Source organism: Pezoporus occidentalis, unplaced genomic scaffold (genome assembly GCF_034315485.1).
Source record: "Pezoporus occidentalis ecotype Australia unplaced genomic scaffold, CSIRO_AGI_Poc_V1 ctg6, whole genome shotgun sequence".
Taxonomy (NCBI): Eukaryota; Metazoa; Chordata; class Aves; order Psittaciformes; family Psittacidae; genus Pezoporus; species Pezoporus occidentalis.
In genome coordinates, this window is record NW_026915943.1 from 1,385,330 (window position 1) to 1,399,356 (window position 14,027).

Here is a 14,027-nt window from a genome sequence, read left to right on the forward strand (position 1 = left end):
GGAATGGGTTGCCCAGGGAGGCTGTGAATGCTCCATCCCTGGCAGTGTTCAAGGCCAGGCTGGACAGAGCCTTGGGTGCCATGGTTTAGTGTGAGGTGTCCCTGCCCATGGCGGGGGGTTGGAACTGGATGATCTTAAGGTCCTTTCCAACCCAAACCGTTCTATGATTCTAGATTATATTATCAAATTATATTAATTTATGTATTCATTTTCCACTTGCAGAGAACAGGATTGCTGTATCAAGCAATATGGATGCCCCACCCCATTTAAGGGACCTTAAAGCTCCTCCAGCTCCAACCTCTGCCACGGGCAGGGACCCCTTCCACTAGAGCAGCTTGCTCCAAGCCCCTGTGTCCAACCTGGCCTTGAACACTGCCAGGGATGGGGCAGCCACAGCTTCTCTGGGCACCCTGTGCCAGCGCCTCAGCACCCTCCCAGGGAAGAGCTTCTGCCCATTTCAGTTTAAACGCATCCTCCCTTGTCCCATTGCTTCTCATCATCGCACTCCAGAGATGCTCCGATTTGTTTCTAATCTGATCTAAGCCCTCTAAAAGAGATGCAATTCGCTGCTTATCTCACGGTACAAAGTTACAGCCGCAGCTAGACACAAAGGAGCCGCGAGGCCCAGGGCTTTCGGCAGCTGAAGCTGGACGATGACAGGATCACACCGCTGAGGACCCCAGCCCGGAGCGGGTGTGCGCGCGGCTTTGGGGCGTGTTTTACAACCGTGTTGCGTGCACGGACCGTGTTTGACAACAGCCCGCACGTAACCACGGCCGCTCTTAACCCGTAAAGCCGGGAACAGCCCGATGCCGTCAGGGATGATGTCACCCCGCACGTTCCTCCTCAGAACCGGCGCCAAGCCCTTAATTCCTTCAGTTGAGGGGCGTGTGCGACGTCTTTAGAGCACACCGCGGCGGAGCGCGCCGGAGGGCGTTTGTCCACTCCCGGCGCCCGTACCCGCGGTGGAGCTATGGCGGGACACGCATCCCCTCTTCCCCCATGACTACAACTCCCAGCATGCTCCTCGCCGCTGCGCATGCGCTCCGCGCACTCCCGGTGCCATCTTGCCAAACCGTTTCATCCATCTCCTCTCTCGCAGGCAGCGCTGGGACTACAACTCCCGGCGTGCTCCGCGGCTCTCACGCATGCGCCCTGCTTCCCGCCGCCATCTTGGCTCCGGGACCGCCGCCGCCACCAAACAAACCGGAGCGCGGCACCGGGAGGGGAGGAGGGGCCTTGCCGCCGAGGAGCCATTCGATGTGCCGGGTACGGCCGAGCAGGTGGGTCCCGCTCCCCGGCAGCTCCTCCTCGCCGTGCCCCGGGGGCGCTCCCCGGCAGCGGAGACGGGCAGCTCCGCTTCCCCCGACGGCGGGGACCCGCGCCCCGGCCCCCGCCTGCAGGCCGCTGGCGCTGCCCCTCCCGCGGCCGCCGCCCGCCCGCCCGCTCGCTCCTTCCCGGCTTCCGAGCGCGGGGGGGATCCAGCGCCGCTGCCGAGGGCCATGGGGGGCACCGGGGAAGGGCGGGCGGGGAGCCTCCAGGCGCCGTCTGCCTCCTCGTACAGAGATGATCCTCCCTCCGTCTAACCCCGCGCCGGGGCTTTTGTTCCCGGTGCCCACCCCCCCTCTCTTCGCTGTGTGCCGTTCCCTGCCCCAGCCTGCTCGCCTCCGGCTCCTCTTTTCCCCTTTATTATCCTCGTTGCGACGGGGAGATGCGGCTTCTTCCCCCGCCACCCCCGGGATGTCGCCGCGATGCGATGGGGCGAGGGGCTGTTCCCGTGTTTTGGTTTGGGGTCGGTTTCTGGAGGGAGGGGTTAGTGTTGGAAAGCGATTTTTCACTGTGGTTTTTTTTTTTTTTTTTGCCGTTCTGTCATATAATGGGCTGGTGCTAAATGCGTCCCCCGGGGGGAAGGGGGAGCGTGCGGTTAGCTGTGGAAGAGTTCTTATAATAGGTGCTCTGTGCATAAAGAGAGGGAGGAGACTGGAGCATCGATTCGGAGAGCGTTTCGGCGTGAAAAAGGGCTTGAGAAGGAGGTGGGAAACTCGGTAAAAAGGCTCGGGTGATGGAGCTGAGCTAGGGAATATAGGAGGTCCGTGCCCTTGTGAAAGCGCCGGATTCCTGCATGGCAAAGCGGTCCATTACAAAGGTTGGAGTGTGGGGATGAGAGGGAATGTGCCGGTGGAGTTGTGAGCAGGCTCGGGAGAGTTTGCATCAATCAAGTCTGGGAAGTTAATAAGTGACAGACTTGCTCTTGCTGTATTTATATTCCTTTTTCTAGCGAGGCTGAGCTCTCTGGGAGCGCAAACAGGAGGGCACGATGCCAGTGGTGTGGCCAACTCTATTGGACCTCAGCAGAGATGAATGCAAGAGGATCCTTCGCAAACTGGGTACAGTAAGATGCAATTTGTGGGTCTGTATGTTTGCCCTTTTAAGATTTGCCTGCCTGCTGCTTCCATGGAGTACTTTAACGTGTCTACAGGCAACTTACAAGTCATTTCCTGCATTCTGCATGTGTCATTGGTTTGACAGCCCTGGCTTCAAATGATGTTTGGCAGATGCTCTCCACCAGAGCAAAATGAATAGAGAATTGTGTTGGTTTGGGCGCGTTTCTCATGGATGTCCTAGTCCATCTCTGCCTCGATGGTGCATTGCTGTTCTTTTTATGACCGTTACCATGCAAGGGATACTCTGTGAAAGGAGGGTCCTCGTTTGATTTTCAGTTCTGTGTTAGGCACCTTTTTGTACCAAGAAAACCCCATGAAACCCTGGTTTAACCTGCACTGCAGGGGTGAGTTCGAGTAATAAAGGTAGAAAATGAATCTGATGGTTTGTGATCTGCAGTTACACAGATTGTCAGGGAAGTGGGAAATCAATGTGTTCTCAACTACCGTAAGAACAGGAGCTTTTTGCATTGTTCAGTATCTGAGACCCCTGCCTGATAGATATATACTGGGAGGCTTTTTGGTGCTCTGTCCTTGTAAATGTGTGAGACATGCTTTTGTATTTTGGCAGGTAATAACAATGTTTGTCCTTTCCTCACACATCCATTTTGTGCTACCACAGGAGACAATCCTTTGTTTGACCATTGATCTGATCTTGTGCGGGCATTTCTGGGTTCTTAGAGATGAATTTAATTAAAGTTTTTTTTTTTTGCCACTTAAATGATGCATAATGTCAGAAGAGAAGAAAAACCCCTTGGGTTTCTTGTCAGACTTTGTTCTGCAGAGCATAATGTAGGAGATGATGTCAGGAAGAAGGTTGAGACTCCCTCTAACTTCCTGTGCCTGTCACAGCTTTTCTCGTTCTTCTTTTACTTGGACATTGAAAGATGATGTGTTGTGCTTCTTAACTGTGCCAAGGCTCTTGTACATGGGGAAGCCATCCCCTTTATCTTCTGAGAGTTGAGGATGTCTTTTCCCTGTTTATTTAATTTCTTGGGAATGTGGGAGCTGCATTCAGTTGAAACAGCGATGTTGCACACAGCATTCCAACTAAGCTGTACACCCGTTGAGTACCCTCGGCCTTAAGCGAGGCTCAAGAAGTACAAAAACTAAGAGAAAGTGCAGGATGCCAGAAGATTTGGACCGGATTCGTGCTGCTGAATTTTGTTAACGTAGCTCTGCTGGCTGGGAGCATGGAAAGAAAACTTCCACCCCAGCTGCTGGCAGAACCTTGCTGGTGCAGCTGAACCAAACAGAGCTGCAGCTACACCTCCTTCAATGACATAACCTAGGCTGACAGGAAAAGAAATAAATAATAAAACCCTCTCTCTGTTTTTTTTTTTTCCCTTTCCCTGTTTTTTCTTTCCTGGCATGGGCTGTGTCCCTACAAGGGGGCCCTGCGTGTGTAGCAGAGGGTCAGAGCCTGTAGGAGCCCTGTGTTTCCTAGGGAAGAGGAACTCTGAGTTTAAACCCCTGTAACTGCAGGGCTGGAAGGGGAAGGAGCACGGGCAGTGGGAGTGAATAGCTGGCTAAGGGTTATATCCAGCAATATTCATCTGCTTTAGAGGGTTCTGCTTTTCCAGCTCTCAGCCCAGCATTCATCGTGCTCCATCCCGATTGAAATGCGGTGGTGTAGGTGAGGTTGAAATGCATCCTGAGGTGTGCATAGTTCTGCAGCATTTGTGGTTTAGAACTGAATAAAGGCATGATGGTAGCACATCGCACTCGAAATAATGATAGTTGTTTGTGAAACCTGTTTTGTGAAGCCGTTTGATGTGTTTTCTGTTGGAGAGAGAGCACACCATTTAGTGATTGCTTCATAGACACACAGTCACAGAATGGTTTGGGTTGGAAGGGACCTTAGAGCTCATCTAGTTCCAAACCCCTGCCACAGGCAGGGACACCTTCCACTAGAGCAGATTGCTCAAAGCCCCATCCAACCTGGCCTAAATAAGAGTGAGGAACCTACTTACAACTGTTCTGAAATCTTTACTATCTTCTAAAAGGCCAGAATGCATTTTTAAAGCCCTGATGTAAAGGATCTCTATCAAAAATGCAGAAAGAAACAAACATCTAATAATGATACAGTTGTATCTGAGAATTACTTCATGTTTTTAGCAGAGGAAAATAATTAGTATCTTAAATATTGTAACATGTTTGTCTAAATAAATGCTGATACTGGTAATAACCATTGCATTAATTAGCAAATGTTTTATAACTGAAGCTGTAAGTGCTTCTGTAGGCCACTCCACATTCCTGTGCAAGGCTGCAGGGTTAACCAAAGCGACTCTGCTTTGTGTTTTGTCTGCTTAATCAGGACAGGAAAGCGGGACTTCTTTTCAGCACAATTCCTTGATTTGATTTGTAAATTAGCTCTTTGGAATCCTAAACTGAAAGCTTTTCAGATGAGCAGCAGTCTTTTGCAGTGAGCATCAGAGGTGTTAGGTTTTAGCATACCCCTTTTATTTTGCTTAACCGGGATATGTTGTGGGGCCGGTTTGGCTTGGCCACTGAAATGGGGGTGATAAAGCCAATTATGGAAGTGTCAAAAGAATTTGTGTTTCTGGTTTAAAGCAGGAGTTGCAGTGATGTTTCCTTACCCTGTGCTAAGCTTAGAACAACGAGTCATTCTTTGGCAAATCAGCAGACTCCATTATTTCATTAGGTGTGTTTTCACCCTGCTTCAGGGGACACAATTCAGACGTTTCAGTAGCCTTTAACTGTTTGATTTTTATTGAAACACTCATGGCATGACATTTAGATAGATCACCTGGAATTATAAATTCACCTTAGCTGAGAGTTGTATGTTGGCGACTTAATCTTTGTGATAGTTCTACAGTTACACGAGTAGCTCTACATTTAAGAGTAGCCGCATTGTTTCTTTTGTGCTGAGCAGGTGTAATTCAGTGTATTGTGTCCTTTTCAGATTCAAGTAGTTGTGCATATCAAGTAAATGGGCGTAAAAGGTTGTGATGATTCTATTTAACAGACTAGAGCTAATGTTCTCCACGCTCATTAAGGAAAGGCATTATGGAAAAATCAGTTGCTCTTTTGATAGTGCAGCTCTTTTTCAAGTCAAGCTTTCCTGTGGAAATTTTAACAAAGATATATGTTAAAAGATGTTCTTCTCCTGCTTCTAAAGAATTCTGAGCTACTCTCAAATTTGGGGTCTGTTCCTTCAAGCTTTCTGGTTGAACTGTCAGCTCAGAGCTTGACATTCAGTCGGGTTTATAAACTGGATAATCCTCTGTGATAGAATTGTTTCATAGAAAAGCTATATGCTGCAGAGTAATTGACTGCGAGAGTTCTAAATCATCAATCTCCTTTGAGAAGCACTAAATAATTGAAAGACATGTTCCTCTTAATGATTTTGCAAATTAATAGAATACTGTCAGAAGCATTTCTTCCCCCCTTTGCTGTGAGCATTAAATAAAATCCTATTTGTTCTAATTCTTCAGAACTGGAAGCATATGCAGGTGTCATCAGTGCCTTACGTGCACAGGGAGACCTTACGAAAGAGAAGAAGGATCTTCTTGGAGAACTCTCTAAAGTGCTTAGGTAACCCTGACCTCTTTAAAATCAGAACCGATGACCTGTTTCCTTTTAAGGTATTGCCTGTGCTAGGATCACAAAGCAAATCTGAATTCAGAGGAGAAATTCTCCGTCTTGTGGAGGTTTAATTCATCTTCTGCTTTGAGTTTTTAGCAAGGAAAACAGCCGTGCCTGTGTGGCTGAAGCTTTGCTGTTTTGGTGCTTTGTGAGATACAGTGTTAAAAGCTTACGGGTAGCTCATGAGTGTGTGCTGGCTTCATCAAGGTAGAACTTCAAGGTCGTCTTCAAGAAAGAATGCTGTGTGTTCTGAGCAAATTTGTCTGCCACATGCTTTAAATTTATTGCTCTCATTAGGAGGTTGGATTCTCGCTGTTTGCTATGAACAGCAGTGTTCTTTTTATCCTTCAGTAGTATTTTCAAGCAACAATACAGTCATTCTTTCTCCCTGTGATGGCAAAAGTTAAGTGACAATCTCTTAAATGTAAATGCCTGTTCCCTTTCGTCTCTTGAGTAGATTATTCATAAGCTTAATTTCAGGCTAGAAGGTTTAGATAAATGTTCCTGTCTCCCTTTGACTAAAATATATTGCTGTTTTTAATAGTATTTCAACGGAGAGACATCGTGCTGAAGTTCGGAGGGCAGTAAATGATGAACGACTAACGACTATTGCACACAAGTAAGCTACGGGTCATTTTCTATGTGATATCAAAGGTACCCTGTGGAATATCCATCATGCCTTAACTGAAAGATAGAATTCTGAAGATTGAGTTAAAAAAACTGCAGCAAGTTAAGTGGTGACATCAGTGTCCACCCTTCCTGCTTGATGCAGCTGCTGTGCTGGCATCCACTGGGCTGGTTCCTCTTTGTGTTTGCTTTTGCAAGCTCCACATGATTTTGAGAGGTGGAGAGGAGCAAGAGGGCAAGTGCTGTCATATCTTTGATAGTTACTTAGCTGCCTTATATTAAGAACTGTCTTTAAACGGAGCAGGATTGGAAGTGTCTGTATTTTTCTTCTTTTTCTGTTACAGCCATTGATTTTTGACTATTGTAAGATTAGGTGTCATGGGGAGAAAAAAGGAAACTGTACAAATAGCAGGCCAGTTTGAGTTAGCAGTTATACAATAGATCCAAGGCTTGCCAAAATCAGCAGACTGTTTTAGTGCTGCAGAAGGACTTTTTAACATTTTAGTGTTTCAGTGTTCAAGTTTAAAGAGTTAGAAGTATGCAACCAGCAAAACCCACCAACTTCCTTACGCTCCTTTAAAGAAAGGGGAAAAAACTACCAAAGGATAAGCATTTAGTTATCAAATCAGGTGTTTCGTCTTGAATCAAGTTTCCTTTTTAAGTAGTAGTTCTGTTTTTAGCATTTTACAGAATGAGCATAAAGTTTGTCCTGAGGTGCTGAACTTCAGATGCATGTGATATTATAATCCAGACAAGGTACAATTGTGAAGTGCTGCATCTCTTTATTTTTCCCTGTGGTAATTCTTTGTAAGTGATGGTTGGTAATACTGTATTTGACTTGAATAATTAACTCATTAAGGAAACGGACTTCCCTAGCTTTGCTACGTGCGTTGTAGCCTTAATTTCTGTTGGAAAGATATATTTTTACCTCAGCTGATGTAGCTCTGCTTACACTATATGAATATGTATCTGAAGAACACTGAAGTGTGTCAGGATTTAACAACAGAGCAGATCCTCTGCATTTTACAAACTGATTTGTGGTAGCTTTTGCTGCAACTTGCAATAGTTCGAGTGAGAAGTTGTGTTTTCAGAATATATGAATACATTAAAGTGGGTTGATTTGCTGAAGAACGTAACGGCATTGAAAAATAATTTGCCATTTTGGTTTTGCTGATTTGACAAATGACTCGTATAATAAGTCATCAACAGAAACACTTTTCCCATCTTGATAAGAACAGCAATTTTTGGAAGCATTCCAGTTTGTAAGCACTAAGGTTAAGAGAAAACTGGAGCAGCAGGCTGGTTCCTGTTGAGGAAGGTGCTTGGGGTGTATTTAAATCATTTCATGTTCTATGGTTCTATGACTTTGTTTGGAACTACTTTAATAAGTCTGAGAAACTCTTTTGATCAGGTAAAACAAGATTTGCATTGGAAGCTGAGAGTTTTTCCCTGTGATGTAGCAGTAGATGTGAAATTCCAGTAGTCTTTTACTGGATGTGCAAATGCCTACACATCCAATTTACACATCTGTTGGATAGGTAGATATTGTCATCCAGATGTAGATGTACTATTCAGGTACCAACTGTACCTGAATAGTAGCTAATCTCATATGGGGGTTTTGAGCGTGACATCCACACACCTCTGTCCCCTCAAGGGCTCTTCAAAGCAAAACAGGTAAAGAAGCAGCAACTCTTAAGATTTCTGTGGGAGGATTTCTCCATCAGGTGGGAAAAATGTAAGGGCTTTCATGAAATGAAGACAGTTGAAGGTTATTGCTGTCGTGTGTCTTTAGAAACTTCCTTTTAGACTTTCACTGTTGAAAAAGCCTCTTGAATAAGAGTACTGGGTAGTTTGGAAACTGTGCAATATACTTACAAGGATGTGCATTTCTGTTTAGTATGTCTGGACCAAACAGCTCTTCCGAATGGTCTATAGAAGGTCGTCGACTGGTGCCGCTGATGCCACGGCTTGTTCCACAAACAGCTTTTACTGTTACTGCTAATGCTGTTGCCAATGCAGCGGTTCAGCACAACGCATCTCTTCCAGTTCCTGCAGAAACTGGGAACAAAGAAGGTGAGAGAAAGGTCTAACTACTTCAGTCTGTGGGAATGTAGAAGTAATGTCACGGGAGAAATTGTTCTCTTAGGTTTTAAGTGTTAGATTATTATTATTATTATAATCTGAATCTTTCTTATTGCACAATATTCCTAGAAACATGATATTATTTATTTACTTAAATGTGTTTGCAGCACCTGCAGTGTAAATCTGATACTTGGTGTTAGTGAGCACACTAGCAAGTGAAATTAAGGAAACTAAATTGCCAGGAAACAGAGGGGAATTTCACTGGTTAACTTGTTAAGCTCTGTAAACTCTCAAAACTTGGACCAATGGCTTAAGCTTTTGTCAAGTTCTGTAAGTTCTGAAGGACGTTTAAGGTCTCTTCTGACCCAAACCATTCTGTGCTTTGATGTTTCAGAACACTTTAAGAATGTAAGTAGGTTTTGGTGAAAGTGGAGAAAATTTTGTTGGTTTCATTATTTTCCCCCTGCTTGAGATTAAACATACCCAGTTAACAAGTTAAAGATTGCTTTCTGCTTTCCCTGTGCCTTTTAAATAATGCTGGTAACACATTCCATCTAGCGTAGGTGAATAGGCTCGAATTGTGCTTCATGCAACCAGAGAACATGTAACACTTCTTGAAACAAGCTGGTTGATTTTGGTTGTGTGAGAAATGCTGGATCATTGTGCTATTATTTACAAGAAAGAGTTGAAAAAAGCTGATTAGCAAAAATCAGTTGTTCATTACCGAAGGATTATTTTGGTTTCTTCAGCTGGTGTACTGTTGAGGATTGACACTAGCTATGTTCCATTAGTTATCAGTCTGGATATGGTCAGTTACAGTAAAGCAAAAAGATCAAAATACCAAATTAATGCTAAAATTAAAAATAATAAGTTGTAAAGTAAACCATCAGGTTAATACAAATAAATCTAGAATGAACAGCAGAGATTTCTGGGGGTGGGAGGATGGGAGGTTAGATTTCTCTGTTGTCTTTGAAAGCCATTAATTCAATGGCCATACTTAGGTCAAACTGGGGAGTAATTCACAGGATTGCAGAGGCAAAGGTATGGATAATGACCCAATAAGTCTTTGGCTTCCATTTCAGTTGTTAAAATAGTGATAGAATAATGGGATTCTGCACTTCAGTTATATGGAAGGTGTCTTTTCTCCTCTTCAGTGGTGGTTTGCTATTCCTACACAAGTACCACTTCAACCCCAACATCTACCCCTGTTCCAAGTGGCAGTGTAGCAACAGTGAAGTCCCCCAGACCTGCCAGTCCAGCCTCCAATGTAGTCGTCTTGCCAAGTGGAAGTACTGTTTACGTCAAAAGTAAGTGATACTAGCAACTGGTTAACAAAAGGGAAAGAAAGGGACAGTCTTGTGGCTGAAGCATGGACTGAGTTAAACACTTTGACCTTGGGCAAGTCGTTTAATGCCTTTATGCCTTCGTTTAGTCTAAAGGATGAATTTATTGCTTCCCCTTTTCAAAGAAATCACGTTCAGGATAAATCCACTCGCTGTAAAATGCTGCAGGGAGCAGTAATGACAAGGACAAGAAGAATGAAAGGTAGTTTCAAAATTAAACCTAGAAATTGCTGTATGTCAGTGGATTTCTAATCCAGCTTGGTCAGAACTCATCTTTAAGGTGGCTCAGCTGCTGAAGTAATGCATCGTAGTCGCTTCCTTGAGTTAGAAAAGGTCCCTTCTTTCCACTTTCTTTGTGCACAGTAGCCTGGCAAGCATTTACATGCTCATATTATCTGTGGCCATTTTGTCATTTATTTGGAAGTGAGTCTCAGTGAGGCTTGCATTACTTGGCAACTGTGAAAACTCCCAAGTGAAATCCCACCAGATACCCATCTTCATGCATTTAAACTTGGAAGTACCCAGGATATAACATCCACAATCAGTCTTTTTTCTAACCCCCTCTTCCTTCTTTCTTTGGCTAATAGATCAGCTAGTTTTAAAAGCAGAATATGTCCATCACATGGACACCCAGCTCATCAAAGGTAGCTTTACTTAACTAATTAAAGCTGTTTCCTTCTGTCCTTACTTGGTGTCGATATCAAAATGCAGGTGACAAAGATTAACAGTGAAGTGAATAAGTGCTGTTTTTATGCTTGCTGTGGATCCCTTTCACATTTTAAAGACAATCTTTATGCAATATGTGGATGTTTGTATAAACTTCTAGCTAGCCAGAAATGCCACATTGTACATAATGTTACCTGCAAACTGCTGCCCTCAAGGGCTGAATCAACCCACAGAACCCATTACATGAAGATTTTTCATTTCTCTGATTTAGTGCACTAATCACTCTGTTTTAGTTTAAAGATTCAGGGGAAAAATGTTCTTAACCTCTTAAAAATTTAATTTAGCCCTCTAATGAATTATTACATGGTAATGCATGAATTATTACATGATAATGAGTGTAAAACCAGTCTAGACACACAGTAGAGAGATGAAACGTTCTCATTTTTATTCTGTCCATCCCTAGATTGCATTTTTTACACCCCCCCCCCCCCCCCCCGCGTGCTTCATTTTGTTCCCTTTTTCTAAGGAATTGTGTGTCTTTCAGTCTGTGTTGTATCAGTCACCTTAGTTTTAACAAACCTGCTGAAGAGCAAGCTCAGGAGGCCTGAGTTATAGTGGTGACTTTGCCACTGATCTGTTGCGTGACCTCATCCGAGTCACAGTCTGATTGAGCCATTAACCTCTCCCTGCCTCTGCTTCCTTGCTTGTCAGGTGTGAGTTACACTCAAGCTGTATTACCTTTTAGCTAAATGCTGGGGGAAAACTTTGTGCCAATGCAGTTTCTAACATGAAATCATAGAAACAATGTCTTTGCAGACCCCCAGCAGTGAAAACAGGAGGTGAAATGAGCTCTGCTTACAAAAAATAACATTCTGTTAGTTTACTCTTGCTTTCTTATTTTTGTATTGTTCTTTGTTGGGTTTTTTTGATGCATAAGGACTACAGATGGCTTCTCCGAAGTATTTCTTGGTGGCCCACCAAGAAAACAGCACTGTCCTAACATCCTAGCTGCATATGGAGTTTTGATTCAAATGAATTCTGAAATTCCAGAACATTTTCAGTGTGGTTAACATCCTCACAGCTGTAAGTTTGCATTGTGCACTCACAGTAATACTTAAAACCCTGTTCATATTAGAGTTTAAAGTCATGTAACCGAATCTCTGCTTTATAGATGGAGATCACCTCTAGGCTTGTTCAGGGCTGTAAAGTGTTGATTAGAGCTTTGAAATCCACTTGTAGATATATGCTTCATCTGTACAGCTACAGCCAGCTAAAATGTATTTTTTAGAGTTCAAAGCAAACTTAAAGCCTTTGCTTTTCGTCTCTGGTTCAGCTTCTACAGAAGTGGATTTCCACATCTTTGTGTGGGTAAAATTGTTTGAAGTGCACCTGCGAATGAGCTGGGACTTGTATGAGGAGAGAATCCCATATTCCAGAAATCACTTGCTGTGCTACAGGGCACTTCCTTGTCCGTGTTAATTCCTACATCTTCACTTTTCAAGTGCCAGAATACTTAGTTATTTTATTGGAGATAGTAATTAGCTCTTGACCCTAATTAGAGATAGACTGCCAACCAAGTCTGCTTGCCTTACTGGCAAAGCTGCATTGTGCCATGACAGTGTTCTTTGTCTTTAACCCCCAGGCATACGAAACAAGATCTTCAGCCTTGTTCTGCATAGGGGCGATTGTGTCTTTTTGGCTTATCTTTGGTTTGCTTAACACTGGCTAATTTGATAAACATAAATGCCACCTGTTAGCTGTAAGAGATTTTCAAGGTTATTAAACCACATCTTTCTGTAATGTATGCCAATTTATGAACTTATTGCCTACTTTGGAAAGTTTCACATGGATTTAAGATGCATTAATCACGCTGTCAGCCTTTGCTCAGCTGAGTATTGCAGATCTTTGCTCTATGTGTGCAGTAGAGGATTGTGAGGAAGAGCAAAATTCTTTGAGGCCAGACTTCTGTTGTTCATGATTGCCCGTTTGGTGCCACTTTATGTGTGTTGCACAAAATGCACCAGACAAGGCAGAAGCTGGTAAAGTGAGGTTTGACCTTTGTAGTTAAAAGTATGTCATAAAATAAAGGATATCAAGATGCCATGCTGAGGTGATAGGGAGAAGGTTTGCTATGATGATATGCATGGCATAGTAGGTACAGAGGTTGAAACTTAAACAGGGGAAATTTAGGTTAGATATAAGGAAGAAATTCTTTATTGTGAGAGTGGTGAGACGCTGACAAAGGCTGCCCAAGAAAGTTATGGATGCCTCATCCCCAGAGGTACAGGACAGGGCCCTGAGCAACCTGGACTAGTGGACGGTGTCCCTGCCCATGGCAGGGGGGTTGGAACTAGTTGATCTTAAAGTCCTTTCCAACCAAAACCAATCTGATTCTATGAAAACAGAGAAGACTACAGAAGGATCAACTGAAGGAGTCCAGTTGGTGTAAACAAAACCAGCAACAAGAACAGTGTAATGTAGTTTTAAACTGAAATGCTGTCCTGGGTTCAGCAGTAGCAATCATTTGTCTCCTGGTGCAGCACTGTGTTTTTGACTTTCAGCCTGGGAACAGCGCTGATAACACCAATGCTTTTAGTTGCTGATCAGAATGTTTACTCTGACCAAGGACTTTGTGAGTCTCATGCTCTGCCAGGGAGGAGGGGAAGCTGGGAGGATGCAGAGACAGGACACCTGACCCAAACTAGCTGAAGAGGTATTCCATAACGCAGCACGTCATGATCAGGATGGGGCAGTTACCTGGCAGGGCTGGATCACTGCTCGGTCGGGCTGGGTATCGGTTGGCGGGTGGTGAGCAGTTGTATTCTCTTCCCTTGTTATTTCCCTTATCATTATTATTGGTGGTAGCAGCAGTGGTTTGTGTTATACCTTAGTTACTGCACTGTTCTTATCTCAACCCATGGGAGTTACATTCTTTGGATTCTCCTCCCCATCCCTCTAGGAGAGGGCAAGGGAGGGAGAGAGGGAGAAACTGCCTGGTTCTGAGTTACCGCTGTGCTTAAACCATGCCAAATGTGCATGATGTTATCCCAACCCCCTTGTGTGTGTAATCTCATTAGTCAAGCTTCTTGAGACAGAATGAAATCCCTCTATAGGCTCTTAGGTTCTTTAAATCTCGTAAACTGAGTGAAGTAACACAGTAACTGAGTAGGTTGTGGGTTTGCTTGCTTTATGGTGGTCTGTATCAAGGACTCTGTGGTGTGATACAGGTTGGTTGTGACCATAAGATGTAATTTATACT

At 44.0% G+C, this 14,027-nt stretch overlaps 1 protein-coding gene across 14 annotated transcripts in view; it reads left to right on the forward strand.

Moving 5' to 3' along the window:
* The first annotated feature begins 1,185 nt into the window (after window positions 1–1,185).
* The window catches only part of EMSY (EMSY transcriptional repressor, BRCA2 interacting), a 39,182-nt gene continuing 26,340 nt past the window's right edge, over window positions 1,186–14,027 (forward strand). For 3 of the 14 annotated variants that reach the window (XM_062639075.1, XM_062639083.1, XM_062639086.1), the window contains exons 1-6: window positions 1,863–2,146; window positions 2,279–2,387; window positions 5,900–5,999; window positions 6,595–6,669; window positions 8,575–8,750; window positions 9,914–10,066. In XM_062639075.1, coding sequence (XP_062495059.1) covers window positions 2,318–2,387; window positions 5,900–5,999; window positions 6,595–6,669; window positions 8,575–8,750; window positions 9,914–10,066 — 574 coding nt within the window. In that variant the 5' untranslated portion in view covers window positions 1,863–2,146; window positions 2,279–2,317. Of the gene's footprint in view, window positions 1,284–1,862; window positions 2,147–2,278; window positions 2,393–5,899; window positions 6,000–6,594; window positions 6,670–7,357; window positions 7,485–8,574; window positions 8,751–9,913; window positions 10,067–14,027 lie in introns of those variants that run through there. The other 11 variants (XM_062639081.1, XM_062639077.1, XM_062639084.1 and 8 more) reach the window with 9 other exon arrangements.